The 15893-nt window shown below is 43.4% G+C and overlaps 1 protein-coding gene across 2 annotated transcripts in view; it reads right to left on the bottom strand.

The window, feature by feature from the left end:
• Positions 1 to 4487: 4487 nt before the first annotated feature.
• ASXL2 (ASXL transcriptional regulator 2) overlaps positions 4488 to 15893 on the bottom strand; it is a 145766-nt gene continuing 134360 nt past the window's right edge. For both annotated transcript variants that reach the window (XM_082249207.1, XM_082249208.1), the window contains 3 exons: positions 13576 to 13681; positions 9149 to 9812; positions 4488 to 7278 (listed from right to left, as the gene is read on the bottom strand). In XM_082249207.1, coding sequence (XP_082105333.1) covers positions 5089 to 7278; positions 9149 to 9812; positions 13576 to 13681 — 2960 coding nt within the window. In that variant the 3' untranslated portion in view covers positions 4488 to 5088. The remainder of the gene's footprint in view (positions 7279 to 9148; positions 9813 to 13575; positions 13682 to 15893) is intronic.

Genomic DNA, 15893 nt, shown 5'->3' with positions numbered 1-15893 from the left:
TCTCTACATCCTAGGTGCAGAATTTATACAGCTTGTCTGAGCTGTCAGAAAAAAGGGGGCAGAGCTCAGTAAGGAGAGCTCTGAGAGCTGATTGGTGGTAAGGCAACCCCCCCCCCCCCTCATTCACAGGGGAACAGAGCTGAGGCTGTCAATCAGCTGAAGCTCCCTCCCCTGTCACTATTTTTCTCTTGGTGTCAGGAAAACTTGTCAGAGGTGACTCATGCTCATAGCAGGAATGAAGCAGACAGCAGTAGATGGAAATTAGACTTCGTGCTCTAGAGTTAGACAGGTACACACTATAGAGAAATACCCTTGTTCATATTTCAAGTCTGAGGTTTACAACCACTTTAAGTATTTAATGGAAGGCTTAGCAGTGAGTACTAGATTCCTTGGTGAAGGATATTACATGTGTGTAGAATGGATACATATTATTTTAAAGGAGCTGACCCTTTAGGGCCTTTCTCATTCCTAAGGCCTTACCCACATGGGCGTATCTAAGCGTACATCCATGCAAAGGTCTGTTATTGCCCATGCAGGATGCACAATGCATTTGTGAGTAGGTAATCCCAGTCATGCCAATGGGGTTGCAGCGGCTAGATGGACATAGCCACTGTTCCCAATTGAACAGCCGTGCCCCCACACGTGCGTGGCTAAAAAGAGTGTCAAAAACCCCACAAATGGGCAGAGAGTGTTTAAGCAAAATTCCAGCGAACTAAAGATCCCTCTAACATGCACACATCAATTCTTGGATATTAGCTATGACTGTGGATGTACTGTGAACAGTACAAAATGTGTGTGTGTATATATATATATATGTATGTGTGGGGCAGGAGCAGGGTAAGGAGCAGAATTCTATTGGTCAAAAGCTTGCAGTCTGGCTGATAGTGTTTTAACTCAATGGAGGCATCAACATATCAACTCCAACAACTGCAGACAATTTACAGTGCATCCGGAAAGTATTCACAGCGCTTCACTTTCTCCACATTTTGTTGTGTTACAGCCTTACTTCAACATAGATTCAATTCATTATTTTCCTCAAAATTCTACAAACAATACCCCATAATGACAACGGAAAGAAGTTTGTTTGAAATCTTTGCAAATTTATAAAAAGTAAAAAAAATCCCATATACATAAGTATCACAGCCTTTGCCATGACACTCAAAATTGAGCTCAGGTGATCCTGTTTACACTGATTATCCTTGAGATTTTACTAAAACTTGATTCGAGTCCACCTGTGGTAAATTCAGTTGACTGGTCATGATTTGGAAAGGCACACACCTGTCTATAAGGTTCTACAGTTACCAGTGCATGTTAGAGCACAAACCAAGCAATGAAGTCAAAGGAATTGTCTGCAGATCTCCTAGACAGAATTGTATCAAGGCACAGATTTGGGGAAGGGTACAGAAAAATTTCTGCAGCATTGAAGGTCCCAATGACCTCCATCATCCTTAAATGGAAGACGTTTGGAACCACCAGGCCTCTTCCTAGAGCGGGCCACTTGGCCAAACTGAGCGATCGAGGGGGGAGGGTGGGTCAGGGAGATGACCAAGAACCCAATAGTCACTCTGACAGAGCTCCAGCGTTTCTCTGTGGAGAAAGAACTTTCTAAAAGAACAACCATCTCTGCAGCACTCCACCAATCAGGCCTGTATGGTAGTGTGGCCAGACGGAAGCCACTCCTCAGTAAAAGGCACATGACAGCCCGCCTGGAGTTTTCCAAAAGGCACCTGAAAGACTCTCACACCATGAGAAACAAAATTCTCTGGTTTGATGAAACAAAGATTGAACTCTTTGGCCTGAAAGGTAAGTGTCATGTCTGGAGGAAACCAGGCACCGCTCGTCACCTGGCCAAAACCATCCCTTACAGTGAAGCATGGTGGTGGCGGCATCATGCTGTGGGGATGTTTTTCAGCGGCAGGAACTGGGAGACTAGTCAGGATTGAGGGAAAGATGAATGCAGCAATGTACATAGACATCCTTGATGAAAACCCGCTCCAGACTCTGGACCACAGACTGGGGCGAAGGTTTAACTTCCAACAGGACAACGACCCTAAGCACACAGCCAAGATAACAAAGGAGTGGCTACAGGACAACTCTGTGAATGTCCTTGAGTGGCCCAGCCTGAGCCCAGACTTGAACCCGATTGAACATCTCTGGAGAGATCTGAAGTTGGCTGTGCACCGATGCTCCCCATCCAACCTGATGGAGCTTGAGAGGTCCTGCAAAGATGAATGGGAGAAACTACCCAAAAATAGGTGTGCCAAGCTTGTAGCATCAAACTCAAAAATACTTGAGGCTGTAATTGGTGACAAAGGAGCTTCAACAAAGTATTGAGCAAAGGCTGTGAACACTTATGTACATTTATTATTTATTTAAATAAATTTGCAAAGATTTCAAACAAACTTCTTTCACGTTGTCATTATGGGGTATTGTTTGTAGAATTTTGAGGAAAATAATGCATTAAATCCATTTTGGAATAAGGCTGTAACATAACAAAATGTGGAAAAAATTAAACGCTGTGAATACTTTCCAGATACACTGTAAATCAATTTAGGGCCAGTTCATACCAGAATATGGTGCAGGAAACCCACGTTTTGCGCACCATGTTCAAAACGCACTGTACTTGCGATCTGCAGCAGGTGTCAGTGTTAACTTAAAGCGGTAGTAAACCTAGGCTCACAAATCATCTGCAACTAAAAGGCCGCTAATTTATACCTTTTAAAACACACTGCAATTCAATGTATCCCCCTATCATGTTTATTCTTTATTTGCCTGTGTATTTTCTTGTCTTTGAATTCTGGCTAAAGCCAGCATCATCTTAGCTCTTGTCTGCTGCCTCCTCCCTGCAGCATATTTCCGCCCTTTCCTCCGTATTATCTTGCGCATGTGCAGTGGACCCTCTCGCTCCACTGATGCTGATGTTACACCCCTGTGACATAGCAATTCAAATGTGGTGTATAGAGATGCACCGATCCGACTTTTTTGGACCCGATACCAATATCTTGCGTTGTGAAATCGCCGATCCGGAACTACACACAAAGCAAGCGGCTGCAGTACAGAGCAAAGCTGCTGCTTCATGTGTACGGCTCCTCCATTCACAGGCGGAGTGCATCTGATATCACTCCGCCTGTGAGCCGGGACTATACAGGAAGTAGCGGCTCCCATCCCATACTACTACTACACCAAGTAAGGGATGGCTGAGCCGTTACTAAGCAAAAACCGGATCGGCCAGTGGATCAGTCAATGTTACCGATCCCCCGATCCAGCTATAATGGCCATATCGGCGCCGATATCTGATCCAAATATCTGATCGGCGCATCCCTAGAGGTGTATCAGGAAAGTCTCAATGGATCCGCCATCTCGTGAGATTGCCTGCTGATGATGCAAACACGGCATCAGAATAAACAGACTGATGGCACACAGACCATGCCATAAATAGGAGCCAAAATGCACATGCGCCAGTGATGTCACTGAAGAATACATCGGGTGATTTTTTCTAAAAGGCCCAATTTGGGACAGTATAAATTTTTTTTAATCCAGACTGCTTTACATAAGGTAAATTAGTGAATGAGAGTTTACAAACGCATTGTTTTGCCTGCACCAAATCTCATGGTACAGTAATACAGTGCAACCCAGTTGCTGTGCATTTGTAAAGTAGTGCATGCACTACTCTTGGTGCAGTCCGGCGCGGTTTCAGCCCATTTCAAATAAATGGCATGAAATCACACTGCACCTAGATTGCATGTGAATCGCACATGTGCAATTCATGGTGTGAACCAGCCCTTAATCCTGCATGTTACCTGCCCATGGGCACTCAACATTGGTTAACACCTTGTGCACTGACTGGCAATCTGGACATTATTTGCTATAACGGTAATGCCACAATAGCTAGGGACAGTCAATATTTGTCACCATTTTACAATGCAAGTTTGGATGACCCAGTCTACTGTACTGTACCCACAAACGTGCCTCAACATCCAATAAAAGTGCTAAAGTGGTCTTAGGAGACCAATATCTCCTTGTGAGGGCAAGTTCATGGCTGGCTGCTCCATAATTTGAGCTTAGACTATTTCAGATTGCAAGTTACACTAGGTTTAGCTTCTAATAACAGACTTCACAGTAAGGGCTTCGTAAATACACCCACTCTTACTTGCTAAGTGGTTTCAACTTTCAATAACGGCTTGGCAAGTCACAACTCTATACTGGTGTTAAGAAACTCAAGTTGGTCTTAAAATCAGAGGGATTGTGCTCAGAATGCGAACCTTGCTTAACCATACCCTCATCGACATGGTGCTCAGACTACCCTGAATTTGACTGAATATACAAGGTGCTCAGATGTCTTAAGAACCTTATAATGACCCACCCTACAATGTCCCATGATTAATGCTAAAGGGTCTTTTTTTCAATGTCTTCACTCAACATTTACTCATTTTTGCATAAGATTCAGTTAGGAAATGAGCGAATCCTGGTTAAAATTTGGGTGAAAAAATATACCCCTAAGAATGCCTTCCCAGGTGAACTGAACTCCATGTTGTCTGGTGGTTGAAAATCATTAAACTTCATTTCTTAAAAAACACAACCATATGGTCTCGTCAGCCATAAAAAACTCTAAATATACTTCTGAACATTCATAGGTAGTTTAACATTATTGCTTAAATAGAGGGGGGTCCAGTATTTTGTATAGTGCACATCTAAAACGAGTAGATTTAAAAAGGGGGTATTTGGGGATGAAGGGATATTGCTTTTTTTTTTCTCATTCTTTGGAGAGCGTATATTAAAACTAGTAGAAAAAACAATGAATGTCTTCAACACTCCCTTGTGTGCTATTTACAATTAATAAGTGCAAACTTATGTCGTGATTAATCAGAGTCGTACAGAACCCTGAAACGTACCCGCCAAGATCTTTTGTCAAAATCCAAAGTATTTAAAAAGGTTACCTTTTTTCCTTCTGAGGTCAAGGGTTATAGCAGACACAGCTGACCACTACAACCCCTTGTCATTAAAATATGAAGATACCAATCTTTTTTTTAAAACGTTTTTGGCCAAGAACTGCCAAGAAAGTACTTCGAAAGGGACCATTTCTAACAGTCATCGGACTACCAAGCAAGAAACACAGAGTTTGGAGGGACCGATGCAATCATCGTGGCAAAACGCTCCACAGCCCTTGCACATGATCATGGCCTTCAGTCGACAGTAGCATTTGGAGGGGGGCAACTCCATACCACTATCATCTGTGTAAGCCTGGACAGAAATGGGCTGATCGGGACAACCGGAATTCCCGCTGTGACTGGAAGGGATGGTTGTCACGGTCACAGAGAAAGAAACAATGTTGTCCGCGTTGGACGAAGTGAAATCTCCACCCGTGGGAATAGAAGATCTATGTAGACCATCTGGAGAAGTGGAGATGTTTATGGTACCTCCATAACTCGATCCGAGAAGACCTGCAGAATTTCCATTAGTCCTGGATGTTTGTACCACATCTGGATGATGATGCTGGAGTCCAACCGATGTATGCATTCCAAACACGTCCGAGGTGTTCTGCTTTAACCGAACACCAAGAACATTGGCCATTTTGGCCAGATCTCTGGCTATGTTTGCACCACTGTAGATGTTGCCTTTGGTGATGATCTGAACTTTCTCCTTCAATTCTTCAGTTTGAAACTGTTCGACTTTTGTGTTTCTGTTGCAGAGATTTTCTGATTTTAATGAGGAAACATGGTTACCAGACTCCACTTTAACAGCGGAAGTTGCACATTCACTCATGCTTTCTTCCGACTCTATGCCCTCTTCACTGCTCTCTGTAACAGACTCTGTTTCATCATTCGCAGTGCCTAGGCAATCAGGATCATTTAAAGACATTTCTGCCTCGCTGCTACCGACTTGTGTTCTTCTAAAGGGCTCTGGAGCTCTTCCATAGGTTGAGAGGTTGAGTAGGTAGTGACCAGACATGGCTGGTTTTGATGCCCGTCTTCCAGCAAAACCGAGCATGAACCTCTGGGAGATATTTTCCTTCTGAGAGGCAATGTCATTCATTTCAGGTTGACTTGATGCATTCATGGAGTTCTCTTGCCATACCTTCTTGACCAGAAACTGTAAAATTTGTTCCTGGTTTGCATTGCTGGCCACTGAACCTTGCACTAAATTGTTACTTGGATTGCTTAGATTCTTTCCTGAAAAGAGTTCTAATATTCTTTGGCCAGATGGGTGTTGTCGATTGTGGCATAAGAATCTCTCCAGCTGTTGGGCAGCTGTATGAGATGTTTTATCCATGTCTTCCTTCCTACAAGACTCCGCCGCTTGCACTGTGCTTGCAGTGGGTGGTTTATCAGCTGATAAGGGTACAGTCTTCATTTCAACTTTTGTTAGAGGTCTTGGCAAGATCTGGTCTAAAGGGACGTTCTTTCCTTGGAGCAGTTGAGTTACAAGTGGGTTACTTGCAGGAATGCTGGAGCTTGACCTGGTTGACTGTCCACTAGAAGTGGCTAACCTCAGAGATTTTGCACTGATGTCTGAGGACTGTCTAAGTAATGTTTTGTCAATCCCTTGAGCTGTTATAGAGGTCCTCAATTTTGAAGAAGAAGGGTTTGCTGTAAATGAGACAGGTGAAGCTACTGAAGCTAACTGTGAATCTGAAGATGGTTTTGTGGCATGTAATTTCAGATCTGACCCATCAGCCAACATTCCCTTTGTGCTTTCAGCTGTGATATGTTCGCAATGGTGGGCCAGGGTTCCCAATCCTGAAGCCCCAGGAACTTTCATATTTGTATCTACTGTTACAGAGAATGGGTTTTGATTTTTGATGGTGGCGGCAATGTCAAAGTTTGAGGCCTGGAAGAATCTTGTGTTTCCAGAGGAAGTAGTTGAGATTCTGGGTTGTATACAGGATTTTTGCAGTAGCTGTGCTCTTGTTGCACCGTAAGACGGTGCCTGCCCCGTAACCTTGACTTGGCCTTGGTTTTGACTAGCTGGTTGAGGGGCTGAAGTTCCCCTTTCACTTCTCCCGCTTCCAGTACTTCCCAAGTCCAGTATTCTCTTCCTGCTCTCAACGATGTCACCTCCTGGCACTGCTCCTCCCCCAGGGCCTGGTCCAGGGACGGAACCTCCATGGGCAGCTGCAGCTGCTGCTCTTTTTGCTCGGGCCAGCTGGGCTTTAGCCTTGATGTCGGCCAGGGTACGGACTCCTGTTCTGCCTGGACTGTTGCCGGTGGATGGATACGGCACCCTGTGAGAGACCTGGCTGGCAAGAAATGGCTTTTGAGTGATCCATGCCATGGGAATCTAAAAGAGATATAAAATGTATATAAATAAATAACAGAATTACCGTATTTTCCGGCGTATAAGACGACTGGGCGTATAAGACGACCCCCCTATTACATGATCTACCGGTAATACTTATACTTCGGTTACCTTGGAGATATTATACTCGGCGTATAAGACGACCTCCCATTTTTGGGGGATTTTTTTGAGGTTCAAAAGTAGTCTTATACGCCAGAAAATACAGTACTATACAGTACATCTACATCTAATGCAATGTAATAACTGTTCACTAAAATTACAAAATCATGTCGCACTTATTGTAAACATCAAAATATGCATCAAATTAATACATCAATGTGGGAGATATCATTCAATGTATAAGCTCCCGAAGAATAAAATGAAACAAAGATATAAAAAGTCAATGCACCAGTGAATAAATCCTTAACAAAGTTCTGTGTCTTTAAATTATCTTCATGTGTGAAAAACACCCAGTGCTTGCTTTTGTGATCGTGCATGCGTGGTGACATCATCATTTCCAGTTCCGCCCTACGTGTTTCATCACAAATTACATCCTCAGGCTCCTGATGACATCACTTGCGACATTTTCGGAATTTGTGATAAAACGCATAGGGAGGATCCACAAGTCATGACGTCACCAGACATACGTGATCATAAAAGGAATTCTGGGTATTGTAGTCTGTTCAATGCTGTTCTCACCATTCTTGTTTGTAAATGCTTTTAATCTTTTTAATAAATGCTGCATTAAGTATTTTCATGAGCTTTATGACAGTCACCGGCTCTCTGCAGACTGAAGACCGAGAACTGAGTGATCAGCGGTGTTTGATCGCTCAGTTCTTGGTCCTAATGTCAAGGGGGACAGATGCAGCATGGATTCGTGCTGCATCCACCTTGGTGAGTATGAATGTTTATTTTGCAAACCCACACTTCTCTTTTTAAAGCCGTTTGATCTCAGTTATGAACACTAATTGTTAGATCAGTCAATTTTCAGAGCTTTTTTTTTTTTTTAAGTGTGCATTCTAGCCTTAAGGGCTCTTTCACACAGGCGGACCGTTCAGATCCGCCTGTCCATTTTTTTGGCGGATCTGAACGGTCCCCCCATGCATCCCTATGGGGCATCGGATGTCAGCGGAGACATGTCCGCTGACATCCGATCCGTCAAATCTGGACGGATGGAAACCCTATTTTCCATCCATTCAGCGGATCGGATGGGATCGAATGAGACGGACAGACGGTCCGTTCCCATCAGATTTACCCCATAGAGATGCATGGGGAACTGACAGCTGTGTCTCCGCACACAGCGCGAAGACACAGCTGTCATCCTCCTGCTCAGCAGCGGGGGCACTCTTTACGACTAGAGGAAAAGAGATTTCATCTCTGAATACGGAAAGGTTTTTTCACAGTAAGAGCCGTGAAAATGTGGAATAGACTCCCTCCAGAGTTGGTTCTGGTCAGCTCAGTAGATTGCTTTAAAAAAGGCCTGGATTCTTTCCTGGGTGTATATAATATAAATGGGTACTAATATTTATAGGTAAAGTTGATCAAGGGAATATCCGACTGCCTGTCTGTGGTTCAGGAAGGAATTATTTCCCCTGCTGGAGCAAATTGGTGGGGTTTTTTTTTGCCTTCCTCTGGATTAACTGTGGGTATAGGATTGTGTATATGGGATTGTATGTTTTTTGTTTGAACTAGATGGACTTGTGTCTTTTGTCAACCTGACTAACTATGTAACTATATTTCTGAGGGAGGTCAGACATCCCTCAGAAGACATACTGTAGGACGAAAGACGCAAATCCTCCAATGTGTTAAGGCTTCCAGTTACTAAAAGTCCACTTTAATAACAGCAAAAGAGCTTTAAGCACACTATTATTACCTTGAGAGGTGGGACCTTCTGCTCTGTGGTCTGCTGTGCTGTCTCTGTATGGGGCTTGCATAAGGCACGAAATGGCTGCGGAGATTGGCTAGGTGTCAAACGTGGACTCTTCTCTGGACTGGCCAAACTGCTTTCGTCAACATCCAGCCGCCTCTTGGCTCCACTGATGGGGCTGGCCTCCGCCTTCTCTGGCGACTCCTCTGGGGTTTCCGCTCCACTCGAGTCTTGCTGAAGGCTCTCTGTATTTGCAGGCGTTGTGGACAATTGAACAACAGCTGGGCTCTTTGGTTCGCTGGGGGTCACACAGGTATGGCTTGTTGACTCGGTTTCTATAGATTCACAGGCTGTGTCTGTAGTTTGGGTCATTTTCTCAACTGAACCATCCAGTTTGCTCTCTTCAGCCATCTCTGAGTCTTTTATAGAGTCGGCTATGACAGCGGTATCAGGGTCAGGATTTTCAGGTTGTGATATGGCTTCTGGAACTTCAGATATGTGAGATTTCAGGGGACTATCCTGGTCATTTTCTGCCTTCACAGCCGGATGATCATCTAGTGATTTCCTCTCAGGTTTGGTTTCAATGTGCTCTACAGATGGAAACATTGGTTCCTGGAGGTCATCATCTTCAGCTGTCATATCACTAAATTCTTCCATAGTTAGGCCAGAACTAAAAGACAAATAACAAAGCAGGTTGAACAAAAACAGTTCAGACGTGTTTAACCCCTTCATGCCTAAGTTTGTTTCTAACACTTGTTTCAAGGTAAGGTACAACGTAAAATCAGTATTTTTTTTTTTTTAAGCAGAGACCCTAGAGAATAAAATGGCGATTGTTGTGACACTGTATTTGCGCAGCAGTCTTTGAAATGCAATTTTTTTTTGGAAGAAATACACTTTCATGGATAAAAAAAAAAAAAAAACAGTAAAGTTAGCCCAATTTTTTGTATAATGTGAAAGATGATGTTACGCTAAGTAAATAGATACCTAACATGTTATGCTTTAAAACTGTGCACAGTCGTGGAATGGCGACAAACTACGGTACTTAAAAATCTCCATAGGTGACTCTTTTTAAAACATTTTTTAACAATAATCTGTTTAGAGCTAGAGGAAGTCTAGGGCTAGAATTATTGCTCTCGCTCGAATGATCACGGCGATACCGCACATGTGTGCTTTGAACACTGTTTACATTTGTGGGTGCAACTTATGTATGCATTTGTTTCTGTGCGCAAACATGGAGCGATGGGGCGCTTTAAATTTTTTTTTTATTATTATTTATTTTATTGTCTTTTTTTTTTACACTGTTCCTTTAATTTTTTTTTTTTTTATTACTTGTATTGCTGTCAGAAGGAATGTAAACATCCCTTGTGGCAGAAATAGGCAGTGACAGGTACTCTTTATGGAGGGAACTGGGGTCTGTAAGACCCCAAATCCCTCCTTGGCACTGGAAAGCATTCAAAACGGCAAGTTTGGTTGTTCTGAATACTGTCATTTTTTAAAAACCTGCCATCTATAGGGCTCCAGTAACCAGAAGTGATGTCATGACATCGCTTCCGGGTTTCTACATTGGGGACCCGATCTAAGCCAAATCCGGCTTTGCTTGGGACTCTGGCCAGCTGGCTCGTCTGGTGATGTGGGAGACCCGGGCGGAGCAGGGGGGGGGGGGGAGAAAGTCCCCTCCCGCTGCTTGTGATATGCTTAGCCGCATAGGTTATCACAAGAAAGCCGACTGTCTGCTCTAAAAAACGGTACCGGGGTAATGCTTGCAGCTGCAGGCATCACCCCAGTACAACTCCTTGAATTCGAAGGACGCAAACTTGCGTTATGTTGGCGTTAAGGGGTTAAAAGAGAAGTATGGACTTTGTAAAAAATAAACATTTATACTCACCTTGGTGGATGCAGCATTGATCCGATGTTGCATCTGTCCCCCACTGGCTCTGCAGTGAGAACTGAGCGCTCAAAGACCGCAGATCACACAGTTCTACCCATGTTCTCAGCGGAGTGCCGTGACTGTCAGTCAGCGGCTCCCTGCTCTGCCCCTCCAGCGCTCACTGGAGCACTGGGCTGTGGAGGAGGCGGGAGAGGCTGGCTCGGGCTCTTTGCGCCAGTCCCAGTGCTGGGTGAATCCCGACCGTATGGTTGGGATGTGTTCACAGCCTGGACCATCTCAGTGACGTCAGTCGACAATGGGCTTTAGCCTGCTGTCGGCTGAAAATGGGTCACGAGAGTGCAAAACGAGCTGCACTTCTGTGATCCATAGAAGTATAGCCAAAAAAGCTTTGGTTATACTTCTCCTCTAATAAAACAAATCAAGCTGTGTTTAAAAGCGAGTATATTTTTAATCACAACTTGTATAAGCGCCTAAATATGTCTTTACATTAAATCTGACCCCCAGCCTTCCTTTCAGTCTTGTAAAGGTGTACAGACTCCTCCCTTGTACTAAAATGGATTACCCTGATTTCTTGGCACACTGTGAGCTTCTTACAATGTGCACTAGAAGCTGCAGTACGTCAGATACAGCCTGCCTGATTTCCTGGCTGGAGGGCTTCCAGATTAATCTAGCCCTTTCTTCCCCAGCCTTGCTGCCCCAGATCTACCTCCTTTCAAGCATGGAGGCTCAACATGACAAGTGGGGGTAGTCTGCATGCAAATGCAACCTGTCTAGGAGTTTCCACTCCTTCAGACTGACATCCACCCATAAGAGCATTTTCATATTTGCATAACTCCCCCCTGCTTGCACCAGGGCTGAGGGATCTTGAGAGGGGTAAGTGAGGCCCCTCCCACCAGCCATGATCTACAATGCTCAACCTGCTGATGCACTCAGGTGGGTGTAGCGACTAGGACCAACTGTAAAGCCTAGTACACACTGTAGTACATAGCAGGGCTGAACAAAAAATCTGACAGCTCCAGAGGAGCTTCTGTACTAACCATACAAATTAGTACAGTGATCTCACCTGCTGTCCTATTGTGTTCTGGACACTCCAGTCAGCGATCTCAGCCATTGGCTAAAAGTACTGATTGGGAGCCCACCAGCAGGTCTTTTTTGGTCATGCCCCATCGACAGATCTCGATGCAGTACACATGGGCCGAATGTTGGCCGGTTTCTATTGAACCGGCCGATGCTGCCCGTCATTCGGCCCGTGTGTCCTAGGCTTAAGGGTATGTGAGAGGTAGATAGCGACAGCATCTTCTTCCTCTCTGATCAGTGTGTTACACTAATAGACAGAATGAGGGAGATTTACTAAAACTGGTGCACACAAAATCTGGTGCAGCTGTGCATAGTAACGAATCAGCTTCTAAATTCAGCTTTGACAATAAAACCTGGAAGCTGATTGGTTACTATGCAAAGCTGTACCAGATTCTGCATGTACCAGTTTTAGTAAATCTCCCCCAATGGGAGGCATGTGCTTGCATTATAAATATAAATAAATGGAGCAGCAGCTGCTTCGAATTATCAATAGGTGCGAATTTGTTAATTGGGAGCGCAGTTCTCTGTTCTGCCATGTTTGAAAGACACAGCACAAAGAACAGGGATGCTGGAGCCGCATGCTCCATACTCTCTGCTGCCCCCACCCCTTCCCCTACAGGCTCTGCTCGTGTAGTGTAATAACTGCACAAGCAGAGAGACGGAGGTGAGCTATCTGCTAACAGCTTACATCCTTTTATGACAGGTCACAACTGGTGGGAATCTGCAGAAGTTTTCTATTTGGAAAACTGCAGTATTCCCTCTTTTTATCACATGCAGACTTGGGCTAGTTTTTATTTCACTCTGAAATAGAAACAGATGTGGGTGGTGCAATTAGACCTAAAAAATATGGCGAACGTCACTTCTGACAGTTTCCTGTGCCAATATAATGCTTAAGGCTTAAAATAGGCAGATTGAACTTCGGTTGTAAAAGAGAAGTGTGACTGAAATAAATAAATAAAAAATCATACTCACCTATGTAGATGCAACATAGATCTGATGATGCCTCTGCCTCCCGCCACCTCTACACCGAGAACTGAGCGATCAAACAACACTGACTGCTCAGTTCTCAGGTCCACTCTTAGACTGTTAGTCACCACTCTGTGCTCTGCCCTTCCAGTGCTCACTGGAACGCCAGGCTGGCTCAGGCTCACACTGGCGAGCCAGCTGCCGATCCATTCATCTGGGCATATGCCAAGATTATTGTCAGGATCCAGAGCCTGGACCAGTTCTGTAATGTCAGCCGAAAGCGGACTTTAGCCCATTGTAGGCTGAATCTAGGATAGCAGAACAAAGTGAACTCCTGTGACCCAGAAGAGAAGTATGGCCAAAAGAGCTTTGGCCATACTTCTCCTTTAGGGTAAAACACACACACACACACAGAGTGTAAGGGGAGCACTCTGAACCAGAGTTCTATTGTACAGGACTATCAGTCTAATGTAGGCTGTACCTGCTGAGGTTGCTAACTTACTTCTCTCCATAGTAGTTCTCATAAAACTGTTCCTTCCATGCCTCCACCTTCTTCTCCTTCTCAATCTCCTGACGGATTCGCAGCTGCATCTCCGGTGTGAACTCGCCTGTTGAAGGAAAAATACATTTTAATTCTCTTGAACAACTGTTTATCAAACCTATAATTTTAGTAACAAATATCTAAAATGTATTTTAGTGTACACAAACACATTATAATCCACATATAAAAGTAAATAGATACCAAACACGTAAAATCTAAAAATTGTGTGCGCCTACAAATTGGGAACAAACTATATTACACAGTACTGTCAACAGGAGATGGTTTACAGCTCATCAATTAAGAATTAACTGATGGCCCTAGAATTATTTTTCTCACTTCAATTTGTGCGGTGATATCAGAATATACAGATCAGCACTGCAGCCACTTGCCGCATGCGCTGATCGAATGCTGGTTTTTCAGCAGGAACATTTGACAGAAGCTGGTGGTTAGACTGGCTTCTGTTGTACAGACAATGGAACACAAATACCGAAATTCGCTCGCTTCCTGCTAAACCAGACGAGTTTTGGGCTATGTATAACCTGCTTTACACATACAGATTAAATGTACAATCTTGTTACATTATAATACATTACATTATATATTAAAAACACGGAGATAATTCATGTTTGATATCTAGATATTGGATTAATTACAGTTGCTTGTCATGGTGTAGCAATATCAACATGTTTCACTGTTTGATAGGCTTCCTCAGGGGATATATGCTACCACACCTGGGCTGGTAAATTGAATACAGAGACAGAAGTATTTATATATGAAAATTGTACATCCAAGTTAACAAAAGGTGATACACAACAACCAATGTGCTGAAAAAGTAGTTAGCTGATTTTGATCATAAAGGGATATCTAAAGCAACATTAATCAACATACATTGATATAAACATAAGAATCTCTGAAGGGCATCTTACTAAAATTACCACTGAATCCACAATGATTTTTTAAAAAAAAAGGTTTAAGAATCAATGAGAGACATTTATTCACTGACAACACTTTAAGGTAATCCAACAATAAGAAATCCTATGTCATTTATTTGCATTTTTCAGCCCGCTATCTGCTTTGATCGCTCCTCCTGCGGCTAACTGTTCAACAGCCCCTCTATTCTATCCATAGGGAGGGATATCCTCTCCTCCTTCCTGCCTGGTGTAAAACTCTGGTTTTACCCTTTTTTTTTAATAATCCCTCTGGATTCAGTGCTAATGTAACCAAGTGCTAATTTTGGTAAGATGTCCTTCAGTAATTCTTATGTTTATATCAATCTATGTTGATTAATGTTGAGTTAGATATCCCTTTATGATCAAAAACAGCTAACTAATTTTCCAACACATTGGTTGTTGAGTATCTCCATTTTTTACCTTGCATGTACAATTTTCATGTATATACACTTATATGTATCTGTATACAATTTACCCACCCAGGTGTGGTAGCACATATCCCCTGAGGAAGCTTATTAAAGCGGTGTTCTGGCCACTCCCTCCAAAAACTAAAAATGTCAGCAGCTACACATGCTGACTTTTAATATTAGAACACTTACCCGTCCTGGAATCCAGCAATGTCAGTACAGCAGCCGATGTTTCCATCGGCTGTTGGGTGCAGCCACCACCGTTGGCTGTAAGGGAACCCGGCCATGAAGCTGCAAGTCTCTACGCTGCACATGCAAGAAACGCGCTGCGCTCGGTAATTGGCCTGGAAGCAGAGGGAGGATTAGGGGGCCGAACCTCTGTCGAACCTCGCCGCGGCAAGGTACGACGGAAATGGGGACAGGGTACCTGTCAAAAACAGGTACCCGCTCCCCCCTGAAAGGTGCCAAATGTGGCACCAGAGGGGGGGAGGACACAGATAAGAGGAAGTTCCACTTTAATTGGCGAAACATGTCAGGAATGCTACACCATGACAAGCAACTCTAATGAATCCAATATCTTGATATTAAACATGAATTATCTCCATGTTTTTAATATATCTATAAAAAAATAATTTTGTTACCTTTTAACATAAAAAATATGAGTAAAATGATTACATTTTAATATGGGATTTAGACTTGAGTTATTGGTACTTAAAAAATCCCAGCCTTTTTATACCGAGCGCCTCCAGTGTCTTGGTCTCATATATTTGAATTATTTTTATCCATTTACATAATGCAAAGTGAGCGAACAAAAGAAAAATCTAAATCAAATCAATTTTTGATGTGACCTCCCTTTGGCTTAAAACCAGCATCAGTTATTACACATGTACTGAAACAGCTGTGTAGGAGGCTTAAAGCTGGA

Source organism: Pelophylax lessonae (genome assembly GCF_965119305.1).
Source record: "Pelophylax lessonae genome assembly, chromosome: 3".
NCBI classification, from domain to species: domain Eukaryota; kingdom Metazoa; phylum Chordata; class Amphibia; order Anura; family Ranidae; genus Pelophylax; species Pelophylax lessonae.
The sequence above is the reverse complement of the archived record's forward strand: the minus strand, read 5'-3'. Positions and strand labels throughout refer to the sequence as shown.